General features: G+C 35.6%; 1 protein-coding gene across 1 annotated transcript in view; it reads right to left on the bottom strand.

The window, feature by feature from the left end:
- The window catches only part of DMXL1 (Dmx like 1), a 157501-nt gene that overhangs the window by 26558 nt on the left and 117519 nt on the right, over positions 1 to 13424 (bottom strand). The window contains 3 exon segments of the mRNA XM_066274147.1: positions 1066 to 1187; positions 4525 to 4611; positions 11497 to 11559. Of these exon segments, the coding sequence (XP_066130244.1) occupies positions 1066 to 1187; positions 4525 to 4611; positions 11497 to 11559 (272 nt within the window).

Below are 13424 nucleotides of genomic sequence, written 5' to 3'. Positions count from 1 at the left end.
AGCAACCCATTTATTTTCTTTCTGTTATACCCGAAAGCTCTAACATGTCTTTAAAATTAATTGTTTACCTTTAAAATAAATTGTTTTGGCTCTTAATGCCTAACTTCAATATAATGACAATAACTTCATAGTTGAATATTTTCACATCCCTTCATTTATTCTCTTTTAACCCTCAATTGATTTCATTTTTTAATAAATAAATTTTTATTAATTTTAATGGGGTGACATCAATAAATCAGGGTACATATATTCAAAGAAAACATGTCCAGGTTATCTTGTCATTCAATTCTGTTGCATACCCATCACCCAAAGTCAGATTGTCCTCCGTCACCTTCTATCTAGTTTTCTTTGTGCCTCTCCCCCTCTCCCTCCTTCCCTCCCCCCCGCCCCCCCCCCCATAACCACCACACTCTTGTCCATGTATCTTAGTCTTGTTTTTATGTCCCACCAATGTATGGAATCCTGCAGTTCTTGTTTTTTTCTGATTTAGTAATTTCACTCCGTACAATGTTATCAAGATCCCACCATTTTGTTATAAATGATCTGATGTCATCATTTCTTATGGCTGAATAGTATACCATGGTGTATACGTGCCACATCTTCTTTATCCAGTCTTCTATTTTTTTTTACAGTGATTAAAGCCTTTAAGCAAACTCTTGGCCAATACAGCAAGAATCCATAAAAGAGTATGATTTCTTTAGAGAGCCTAATACCTCTTTCTTTACTCTTTAGCATGTCAGCTGCCACTTTACTTATAATCTAGGACCGTGGTCAGCAAACTCATTAGTCAACAGAGCCAAATATCAACAGTACAACGATTGAAATTTCTTTTTTAAACTTAAACTATATAGGTAGGTACATTCCTTATTGAGGTAGTGCCTGCGCGTGGTATTTTGTGGAAGAGTCACACTCAAGGGGCCAAAGAGCTGCATGTGGCTCGCGAGCCACAGTTTGATGACCAGAGATCTTGGAATATTCCTTTAAAAAATCTTTTGAAAGTTATAGTTCTGTGGAATCATCATTCAAATTGCAATGTTACTGAATAAAAACAAAGTATAAGGGTACCCTTTGGTTTCCATTTCTATATCATCATCTACCCAAGCATAGATCTGAGTAGCTAGAATTCCAGAAACATCCAGTTCTTGAACATCATGGCTTGAAGCAATTGCTATGCAGTTTCTATTTGCCTGAAAAATAAATCATACAGTAATGTTTCAATAATAAAGCACAACATGCATATGGGCTACTTTTGACATTGGAAACTATAAAATAACATCAAAAATGGTAATTTTAAGGTACAGAATATATAATATCCTCACAAATGAGTACTTTAAATTAATTTTAATATTAATTTTTGAATGTAATAGTCATCAGCTTGAGTTTGGAAATATGTTTATGTTCTGATAATTGAAGCGCATTCAACAGAAAGCCAGCTGTAAGTAGTAATGATATTTTACTTTATTTCTTCCTCAGGCACTTTCTAGTTCACTAGAATGGTACAATCTCCCTAAGATTTACATAATTTAGAAAAAGGGAGGGAGGCACTTGAGCCCTGGAAGGTAGAGAAAGATGAGGGAGCTAAGGAACACCAGAGTAAAGAAAGAATAGTGAATTATTCTAATAAGATAATATCACTTTCATATACATAAAGCCTTTCAGTCTCAGGTAAGAAAAACAATTTGTGCCTGACCTGTGTTGGCGCAGTGGATAAAGCGTCGACCTGGAAATGCTGAGGTCGCCACTTTGAAACCCTGGGCTTGCCTGGTCAAGGCACATATGGGAGTTGATGCTTCCAGCTCCTCCCCCCTTCTCTCTCTCTGTCTCTCTCTCCTCTCTCTCCCTCTCTGTCTCTCTCTCTCCCCCTGTCTCTCCTCTCTAAAAATGAACAAAATAAAAGAAAAAAAAGAAAAAAAAAAAGAAAAACAATTTGAGAAAGATCATAAACAGTATAGGGTACAGAAAGAGTGGTAGAAAAAGTGTAGGGATAGAGAAAGAGATCATAAATGAAAAGTGGGTCCAATTAAATAAAAAAATTTTAAACACCTATGAGTTAAAAATGTTCATCTCTAAAGTAGAAAATGGAGATATTGACAGCCAAGAGAAGAGAAGATTAGTATTTCCAACATTACGTAAAATGCTAATATAAACTAGAAAAAACCTGAGATCCTAGAGATAAGTGGAAAAAGGATTTAAGTAGACTGCTGAGAGAGAATTCTTCCTGGGTCCCTTCTGCATATTTTATGAGTAAGTCATGGTCTGCCCTTTGTGTACAATATTATCTCTAGGATGTCTAATGGCTATAATCTCCCCCTCTAGATCAAAGGGCAGGTATGCTTACTAACATTAGAAAAGACTTGTTCTGTAAACTCAGAGTTCCTCTCCTGTATTGCAAACTGCTACGTTTGCAGGTATCATCTGGTCCTTGCCTTGTAGCTCAGGAACCGGTGCAAAAAATACTGAAACTCTGGCTACTGCTTTTGCTTCTAGAAATAAACTGCCCTTTGTTTCTGTTCCAGAAGTCTTGTGTCTTTTAACAACATCCATTAAACTGTGAAAGCTAACTTGCTAACTTTAAGGCAGGGGAATATCTCAGAGCTCCTTCACAGTTTTTGACACAGATAATTCACAACTAAACAAATGGGAAAAGTTCAATATCACTGGCATTTTTAAATAATGCAATGTAAAGAAAAAGGTATTATTTCTCAACTACTAATTTAACAACTCTGGAGAAATAAAAATTAAACAGGTACACTCTTACACAGTAAATGACAAACTTTGTATATCTGGATGATTGTTCATTACTAGCTGCTTATAGGTACCCCTCCTCACAAAGAAGCAACATGCTAGTTTGTTTTATAGCACAAAACATTAAAAATTATATTTTCTTCAGGGGAAGAAAGGTACTTATTGGGTATAGACAATAATTTTGCATTTGTATTTGACAATATTGTATATACCATCACAACATGAGAACTGCTTGGGGTTAAGGGCTGCTTCCAAACCTGCCTGTCTCGACAGAACTAGTCATTGTTCAGGGGAAGATGTTATGAGGGAAACGAGACAAAGAATACAGGAAAAGATGAGGACAGAATGACAAAGAAACTATCTAGGAGAAAACAAAAAGAGACACACGGCATTAAGAGATGGAGAATCTATTAGATGGAATGATTATTATTAAATGGATGCCATAGGATATTCAGACCGGTACCAGTCTGTGGGCCATTTGGTACCAGTCCGCAGAGAAAGAATAAATAACTTACATTATTTCCGTTTTATTTATATTTAAGTCTGAACTAAGTTTTATTTTTAAAAAATGACCAGATTCCCTCTGTTACATCCATCTAAGACTCACTCTTGACGCTTGTCTCAGTCATGTGATACATTTATCCATCCCACTCTAAAGGCCAGTCCTTGAAAATATTTTCTGACATTAAACCGGTCCGTGGCCCAAAAAAGGTTGGGGACCACTGCTTTAAGTTAAAAATAAAAAGATACAAGAGTATCTAGAAGTCATGATAAACTCTACAGTAAAGCAATTAGGAAGATGGAAGGGAAAAATGACTAAGACAAATTTCAACCTTGACCATTACATAAAAAGCCACCTCCTCTGTGAACAGCTCTAAGGAAGATGTTGAGTAAAAGGCTAAGGAATACAAAGAAAACACTCGAATTGGACAGCTATTATAGCTGTAAGTCAAAAAGGGAGAATGTCTATGAGTTATATAAGCTTAAATTTGATCTAATACTAAGACCCACATTCAACATATTCATCATACAAGGAAAATAGAAAACCTTTTATTCGGATTAACTCTTATAATGCATTGTATAAATTTTAAAGGTTATTGCATATATAAATACTTAATACTTAGCCCTGGCCGGTTGGCTCAGCGGTAGAGCGTCGGCCTGGCGTGCGGGAGACCTGGGTTCGATTCCCGGCCAGGGCACATAGGAGAAGCTCCCATTTGCTTCTCCACCCCGCCCCCCTCCTTCCTCTCTGTCTCTCTCTTCCCCTTCCACAGCCAAGGCTCCATTGGAGCAAGGATGGCCCGGGCGCTGGGGATGGCTCCTTGGCCTCTGCCCCAGGCGCTAGAGTGGCTCTGGTCGCGGCAGAGCGACGCCCCAGAGGGGCAGAGCATCGCCCCCTGGTGGGCAGAGCATCGCCCCTGGTGGGCGTGCCAGGTGGATCCCGGTCGGGTGCATGCGGGAGTCTGTCTCTCCCCATTTCCAGCTTCAGAAAAATACAAAAAAAAAAAAAACAAAAAAAAAAAAACAGAAAAAAAAATACTTAATACTTCTCTATGTATAGCAATAAAACATTACTTTATCTGCTATATATTAAAAATGAAAAAAATAATTATCAAACAATATAATTATTTTATAATATAAAAAATTTAGTCAGATTGCAATTTTAGGAATGAGAAATATCTTTGGGGAAAAATACTAATACTGAATAAACAAACAGAAAAAGAAATATTCTCCAACTATGAATATTAAATATTTGAAGAAAAATGTCTATGTACTTACTTTATTAACAGCAAAGGCAGTAATGATATCAGATTCCTTATGAATAATTCTTGCTTTACCTCCAGGATATCCCAAATCTGCTTCTATCTAAATGGAGAAAAGGAAAATATAAAAATACAGTGATTTCAGTATAGAAAGAATAAAATATGCCATTCTGTCATTCTTGCATAAATTATTTTCAGAAACTATGTATTTCAAATCCAAAGGTTCTATTTTACATGCTCATTATCCCTAAAACATAATTTACTTGACAAGGGGAATTTAAATTTGTTCAAACTTGCTTTTTTACATATAATACGATAGTTGATATAACATACAACTTCATTAATTGCTTATGTTCCCCAGCTATAAAGAATTAACTTTAAAGGATCAAGATATTTGAATTATTAAAGGTAGGTTTACCACATTTCTTAGTATTATAATCCTTTGATAATATCTAATAAATATTAAAAGGTCAGATAGTAAATATTTTAGGTTTTGTGAACCATAGAGTGTCACTGGTACATATTCTTTTTTTAAAACAACCTACATATATAACAATACAAAGACCATTCTCAGTTCTTAAAGACATGAGCGACAAAAAAAAAAAAAAAGACAGACAGACAGACAGACAGACATTGGGCAACCAAAGCTCATTCAAGATGAATAGAGATCTATATCTGTTGAACTGACCTATATCTATTGAAGAAATTGAATTTGTAGCTAAAAATACTCCAGGCCCTGACAGTTTCTCTGGCAAATTCTACCAACACTTAAGGAACAAATAATACTAATTCTGTAAAACTTCTTCCAAAAAATTAGAGAGAATACTTTCCAATTGTATGAGGCCAGCATTAAAATCAACCAAAGATTGATTGATCCAACGAACCACCCCCCAAATCCTTAAGAAAAGTACAAACCAATATCCCTCATGACCACAGATGCAAAAATTCTTAAAGCAAATCTAACAATATGTAAAAAAGAACACATGATGACCATAAATAGGGCTTACCCTGGGAATGCAAGGTTGGTTTAAAATTAAACAAATGCGTTGGCCTGGCGTGCAGAAGTCCCGGGTTCGATTCCCGGCCAGGGCACACAGGAGAAGCGCCCATCTGCTTCTCCACCCCTCCCCCTCTCCTTCCTCTCTGTCTCTCTCTTCCCCTCCCGCAGCCGAGGTTCCATTGGAGCAAAGATGGCCCGGGCGCTGGGGATGGCTCCTTGGCCTCGGCCCCAGGTGCTAGAGTGGCTCTGGTCGCAACAGAGCGACGCCCCGGAGGGGCAGAGCATTGCCCCTGGTGGGCGTGCTGGGTGGATCCCGGTCGGGCTCATGCGGGAGTCTGTCTGACTGTCTCTCCCCGTTTCCAGCTTCAGAAAAATACAAAAAAAAAAAAAAAATAAATAAATAAAATTAAATTAAATTAAACAAACACATCAACCTATTTAGTCATATTAACAGACTAAAAAAAAAATCATATAATCACCTCAACACAGTTATGCACTACATAATGATATTTGTTCAAGGACAATTGCATATACAGCAGAGATACCAAACAATTTTAATAGAACTGAAAAACTCCTATCACCTAGTGACTCTGTAGCCCTTGTAATACTATAATGCACTGTATTCCACAACTACCAATGCATTACAGTTGCCTTCAGTATTTAGTATAGTAATATGCTGAACAGGCAGTTTTTAGCCTAAAAGCTGTAGGGGAACAGAATTTGAATTTGCACTCTAAAACATATGTCTTTGGCAAAAAAATTATTTTAGGCTAATCAATTTAACAAACAGCAGCTTTGGGAGAAGCTCTGAAAACCAAGTACAAGTTATCCTTTGTAAAGGATATTTACATTTGTAAGGGAAATCTCCATTAGTACCAGAAAGAGGGTAGTGACCTAGCCTCTAGAAACTTTTTTGTTTTGGTGACAGAGATAGAGAGAGGGACAGACAGAGACAGACAAGAAAGGAGAGAAATGAGAAGCATCAGGTCTTTGTTGCGGCATATTAGTTGTTCATTGATTGCTTTCTCATATGTGCTACAGCAGAGCAAGTGACCCCCGCCCCCTCCCCGATCAAGTCAGCAACCTTTGGGCTCAAGCCAGTGACCACAGGGTCATGTCTATGATCCCAAGCTCAAGCCAGCGACCCTGCACTCAAGCTGGTGGGCCCACGTTCAAGCCAGATGAGCCCGCACTCAAGGGGTTTCAAACCTGGGTCCTCTGAGTCCAGTTCTATGCTCCATCTACTGCATCACCACTTGGTCAGGCTAGAAACTTATCAATGCAGAGGCAGAGACTTAAATCTGCATAACCTCCTTATCCTTGTTCCTGTGTTTTTCCTGGTAACCTCCCATAACTGACTCACCCTACTCTCAACATCTCCTCTTGTCTTCAGCTGAAAGATATTTAAGTTGGCTTCAGCCATTTTAGCAAATTCCTCAGTGTTCCTGGGTCTCTTCCATATATATACATATTAATATATAGGAAGTAGTCATGTTCTTAAACTTTTGTTTGTTTTTATTCTTTTTTTTTTAATTTATTTTTTACAGAGACAGAGAGTGAGTCAGAGAGAGGGATAGACAGGGACAGACAGACAATCATTAGTTTTTCATTGCGCGTTGCAACACCTTAGTTGTTCATTGATTGCTTTCTCATATGTGCCTTGACCGTGGGCCTTCAGCAGACCAAGTAACCCCTTGTTTGAGCCAGCGACCTTGGGTTCAAGCTAGTGGGCTTTTTTTTTTTTTTTTTTTCTCAAACCAGATGAGCCCGTGCTCAAGCTGGCGACCTCAGGGTCTCAAACCTGGGTCCTCTGCATCCCAGTCTGACGCTCTAGCCACTGTGCCACCACCTGGTCAGGCTGTTTTTATTCTTTTAATCTGCCTTTTATTACAAGAATGTCTCAGCCAAGAAGCCAGAAGGGCAGTGGAAAAGATATTTTTCCTCCCCTACAAAACAACAGGCTATATTAGTGGTTTTCAACCTTTTTACACTTGGGGACCAGTGAAATACAATTATTTCAGGGACCACTAAGGCAGGAATCACCTTGAATATAAGCAAATTTGACTAAGATCATTGGATTTATAATTTTCATACAATATCAGAGTGGTTAACTCTTTTGCAGACTAGCATGAAACTTCCGGTGGACTGGCCCATGGGCCAGTGGTTGAGACACCCTGGGCTATACCATATAACTTAAGTGTATAGTCAGTTATATTTTCTAGATTTGTTTAAGTACACTTTGATGTTCACATAACAAAATTGCATAATAACGCATTTCTCAGAATGTATCTCGTTGTTAAGTAGTACATGACTGCAGTAGCAAAAAAAGCATTTGACAAAACCTAACATTCTTTTCTAATGAAAAATTCTCAATGAGTTAGGAAAATAAACTTCCTCAACCTTATAAATGACATCTAACAACCCTATAGATGACGTTACTTAATGACAAAAGATTGAATGCTTTCTCCCAAGATGAAAAACAAAATAAGAATGTCTGTTTCCACCATTTCTATTTGATATTAGATTAGAATTTCTAGTCAGTGCAATAAGAGAGTAGGGTAGTGCAATAAGACAGTAGGGTATTAGCATAAACAAATAGATCAATAGTCCAAAATAAGGTCCAGCAATAAACCTACACATATGTCAATTGATTTTTTAAAGGAGGAAAAGGCAGTTCAGTGAAGAATAATCTTTTCAACAAAGAATGTTGTAAAAATTGATACACAGATAATTTAAAAAATAATTGTGATCCATACTTTGCATCATATAAAAAATAACTCAAAATGGGTCACAGACCTAATTGTAAAACTAAAATTATAAAATATTAGAGCAAAATATAAGAAAATCTTTGTGACTTTAGGTTTGCAAAGATTTCTTGATATGACAACAGAAAGAAAATCCATACACAGAAAGAATTTTGATGAGGTCCAATGTTTCAGTTAAGAACTTCTGCAGTTTAAAAACAATGTAAAGAGAATAAAAAGAGAAGCAATCAACTAGGAGAAAATGCTAGCAAATCACCTATCTTGTATAAAGAACTTGTCTTTAGAATGTATAAAAAGCTGTTAAAACTCAATGAAATATACAACCCAATACAAAATATATACCACATTTGAAAAGATGCTTCAACCAAAAAGTTATGTAAATGACAATTAAGCACATGATCAGATATTCAATGGAAATTAAAAACTAAATGAACTACCACCATACACCTACAAGAATGGCTATAATAAAAGGCTGACCATTCCAAGTGTTAACAAGGATATGAAGCAACTGGTATTTCATACACTGCTTGTGGGAATATAATGTTTTCACCACCTTGGAAAATACTTAAGTTGTTTCTTAACAAGTTAACCACACACCTACAATATAATCTAGCCAACCCACTCCTAGGCTTTACATAAGAGATATAAAAGCATATCCTATACAAAGAGACTTATGGATGAATATTCTAATTAGTCTTATTTGAAAGAGCTCCAAAGTGGAAATAGCTTAACTGTTCATCGACAAGTCAATGGATAAATAAATTTTGGTATAGCCATACAATGAATACAACCGAGCAATAAAAAGAAAGAAAATACTAAAATATACAATATGGAAGAATCCCAAAATAATTATGATGAGAAAGTATATAGGAAAAAGAAAGACATATTGTATAAATTCGTTCACAAAAATTTCAGAAAATGCATACTAATCTATAATATCAGGAAACAAAATGGTAGTTGTCTAGAGAGAAAGAGAGCAGAGGTGAGAAGAGAAAAGTAAGGGAGTTCAAGTTTTGGGGGTAATGAATATATTAATTATCTTGATTGTGCTGATGGCTTCACCCATGTACACATATGCAAAGTTAAACAAGCTCTACTATAATATGTGCAGTAATTGCAAGTCAGGTGTACATAATAAAACTGTTTAAAATAAAATTTTCACACATGGCTTAGAAAACTCTGGCTAAAAAAGGTTATGATGTTAACCAAACACAATGACTAAGTTGTGATGTAGTGTGATGACTACAGTAATACTGTATAACATTGGCCCTGGCCGGTTGGCTCAGTGGTAGAGCGTCGGCCTGGCATGTGGGGGACCCGGGTTCGATTCCCGGCCAGGGCACATAGGAGAAGCGCCCATTTGCTTCTCCACCCCCCCCCCTTCCTCTCTGTCTCTCTCTTCCCCTCCCGCAGCCAAGGCTCCATTGGAGCAAAGATGGCCCGGGCGCTGGGGATGGCTCCTTGGCCTCTGCCCCAGGCGCTAGAGTGGCTCTGGTCACGGCAGAGCGACGCCCCGGAGGGGCAGAGCATCGCCCCCTGGTGGGCAGAGCATCGCCCCTGGTGGGCGTGCCGGGTGGATCCCGGTCGGGCGCATGCGGGAGTCTGACTGACTGTCTCTCCCCGTTTCCAGCTTCAGAAAAATACAAAAAAAAAAAAAATACTGTATAACATTGTTATTAACGTTTTATAAAGAGTATCAAAAGAAAAATCTCTGGCTAAGGATTCATGATAACATATATAAAGACAATAGTAATTATTACTACAAGGCAAGAAATATTGGTCACTGATTGTTTGAATTGTATTCTCTTCAAACTCCCAAAGGTCATTAGCAATTTCCAAAGTTACTGTATTTCCCCACGTATAAGATGCACCTTAATTTTGGGGCCCAGAATTTGAAAAAAAATATATTACATAAAGTTATTGAACTCAAATTTTATTAATCATAAAATTCATACAACTCATCACTGTTAAAACTCCCATCCACTAGCTTGTCCTCATCTGTGTCTGATGATGAATCACTGTCTTCAATAATGAGCACAAAAACAAGTGCAAAAAAGTGGGAAATGCAAGTAAAAAAAATCTACAACCACTGTGTAAGAGGCACCCAGTTTTTAGACCCCAACTTTTTTGAAAAAAAAGTGCATCTTATACCTGGAGAAATACAGTAAGTATGGACTGCATATATTTACTTTGCCAAGGTTTTAGTTAGAATATAAATTTGACATCAAATCAATCTTTTTTATTAATTTTATAAAATTATTTATCCTATTTTACCAAAAGATTCCTTTGGGAAAGAATTAGAGGTGGAAATTCAGTCTTAAAAAAAAATCTAAGAAATTTTCTCCCTAAAAGTTGAGATGGTCTTTTTCTTTTCTTTTAAGGGAGGGAGGAAGAGTGAAAGAAAGGGAGGGAGAAGGAGAAAGAGAGAAAGACAGGGAAAGAGAGAGAGATCAATTTGTTGTTCCTCTTAGTTGTGTCACTGATTGGTTCTCATATGTGCCCTAACTGGGGCTCGAATCTGTGACCTCAGGGTTGAGACGGCGACCCTGGGAACAAGCTGGCAAACCTGGGATAGAGCTGGTGACCTCAGCTCTTTGGGGTGACAACTGTATCTACTGTGCCACTGGACAGGGCTCTGTTGAGATGGTCTTAAAATCAGAATGAGAAACACATGAATCATGTATCAAGTCATCTTCGAAGGTGTGATCACTAAACATTTGGGAGTTATTTCATTGTTGTTCTCATCATTTGTGCCATTGTTCTCAAGTACTGTGAGTACTTACTATATACAAGGCAATGTGCTATATTCTGTTTTTATCAGTAAAATAAATGCTACATAATAGTATTTGCTCTATTTTAAGAAATTAATATGAAAGAAAAGAATTTTAACTTTAAAAGTGATACTTGCAAAAACAGAACAAGACTACTATACTTCTATAATGGCTATTATAATTATATTTTATTAAGAACTTTAGTTGTATTTACTCAGAAAATTCTGCAGCCAAAACAGGATACATTCAACTCCCTTTAAAATTGCATTCTTTTATTAAAATAGAAACAATGTTATAATTGCAACATTTAACTCGTTAAAATAAAAGAAGAATAAATTGAGGAAATAGTAATCTGCACTGTAAACAAAGTCCAGTCCAAAATTAAATGAAAACACTTTATTTTTCTTGTTAAAGAATGCAATTTCTAATTTCAGTTGAATGATGCTTTGTACCTTATTGATGTTTGGCTCCTCCATCACAGAATTTTTGATGCTTTCATAGTTGTCCTCTAATGACTTCATCAAGAAAGAATAATCACATGACAAAGAGTCAAGACCAGATGTAATATGCAAAATTTGGGGATTTAAAAAAAACTATATTTATAACCAAATTTACTAGAAAACAATACTGGATTAAGTTATTATTTTTTAAATTTCACATATCTTAAAGAATAACGTGTGTGGGGTGCACAGGTACGAGTAAGGGATTAGAAAAACTTTATCCCTCAACACTCTTTAACAACCACTTGTAAATTTTATTTTACCACCTAAGCAATTTTTGCTCACTTAACTTACTTTGAAATGTTGAAATTAAAGCAAGATTGTGCTCCAGGTACTTTATATCACAAATTTCAAAGCTACGGTGCCGCAGTACTATCAACTAAAAATGTTAAATTGATCTCTTACATAGTATTATGCTTTGTCTGCATTATGATCTCACTCCTCATGAAAATTTCTGATTAAAAAAAATCTGATTTCTAGGTTTCTAATTCTCTCCTTGTCTTGACTTAGCCAGAAATGCTGATTAAACTGTTTGTAGGCATACATGCTGTTATTTTATTTTTTGGAAAAATAATAAAAGTATACTAATTTTTTATTAATTTAGTCTATGTATCTCCAAAAACATATTAATATTATCCTGTAAGGTTGTGATTTAAAGGTATAGTCTTATTTTTTAAATTTATTAATTGAATTCGTTGAGGTGACATTGGTTAATAGAATTATGTAAGTTTCAGGCACACATGCTTCTTATAAGGGATATTAGCACTAGTTAAAAAAAAAGCTGGTTCAAGGGCTTTAATTTTTCTCAGAAAATGAAAGAAAACAGAAAAAGGAATTGGGGACAAGTATGACAGTTGCCAAACATTTTTTTTTTTTTGGTCAAGAGTGATTCAGATGTAGTCTATTTGCAGTTATCTGCACTTAATTTCCAAATAAATAGAAATAGGGAAGACCTATTTTTAAAATGCATTTACCACTACTCATTACAAAGGGGAAAAAAAACCCTGAGGATACACCAGAATATACTAGATGATAAAATATAATTTTCAAACACATCTAACTATCTGAAAAACCAGAGTGATTTGGACTCAAGTGTTTAAGTATCATCATTTTTTTAAAAAAGGTAATTTTGTTAATGAAAAAAATAGGCTGGTCAACTTTTCCAGTAAGGATTAAATAATTTTATACCAACTCTATAAAGTTAATATTTTATTCTGTTCCATCCAATCTTTACTATATAAATTTTTCTTTTTATATTCCTTTTATTAAATGTCACTATCTTTAAGAGTATCACCATCAAGAATAAAACAACAAAGTGCTAACAATAAATTCCGAATAACTACTATTAATCATGCCAGAATTTTAAATAAGTTAAATGTATTTGTTAAAATACTGCAAAGTAAAAGTATTGTGTTCATTCTGCAGATTAACAAAAAAACAAACAAACCCCAAACCTAAAGTACAGAGAAAATATTTAGTTTACTGATATAAAGGTTTTAGTCCAACATTCATATTCCTGCTTTGTATTAAAATAATTATAATACAAAAATAACTTTACTTACTTACCTGCTATTTTTTCTTACTCATTTTGGCTTCATTATATTTATATTATTCTATTCCCTTAATGACTCTACTCTGATTCTAGACAATCTAGTGGGTACAACAGTTTCTGTTTTGCTTGTTTTGAGAACTATTTCTCCCAAATACACTAAATATATCAGAGGTAGAGAAATGTTTTATTTTTTACAACTATATTAATTAAATATGACAATGTTTTTTTAAAAAAATATTTTAATACTTGAAGTTATTATGCCATATTTGCATATTCATATAACAAGACACATCAGAGAAGCCAAAGAAGTAACAAGCATAGTAAGCAT

This window comes from Saccopteryx bilineata, chromosome 4 (assembly GCF_036850765.1).
Source record: "Saccopteryx bilineata isolate mSacBil1 chromosome 4, mSacBil1_pri_phased_curated, whole genome shotgun sequence".
NCBI lineage: Eukaryota > Metazoa > Chordata > Mammalia > Chiroptera > Emballonuridae > Saccopteryx > Saccopteryx bilineata.
The sequence above is the reverse complement of the archived record's forward strand: the minus strand, read 5'-3'. Positions and strand labels throughout refer to the sequence as shown.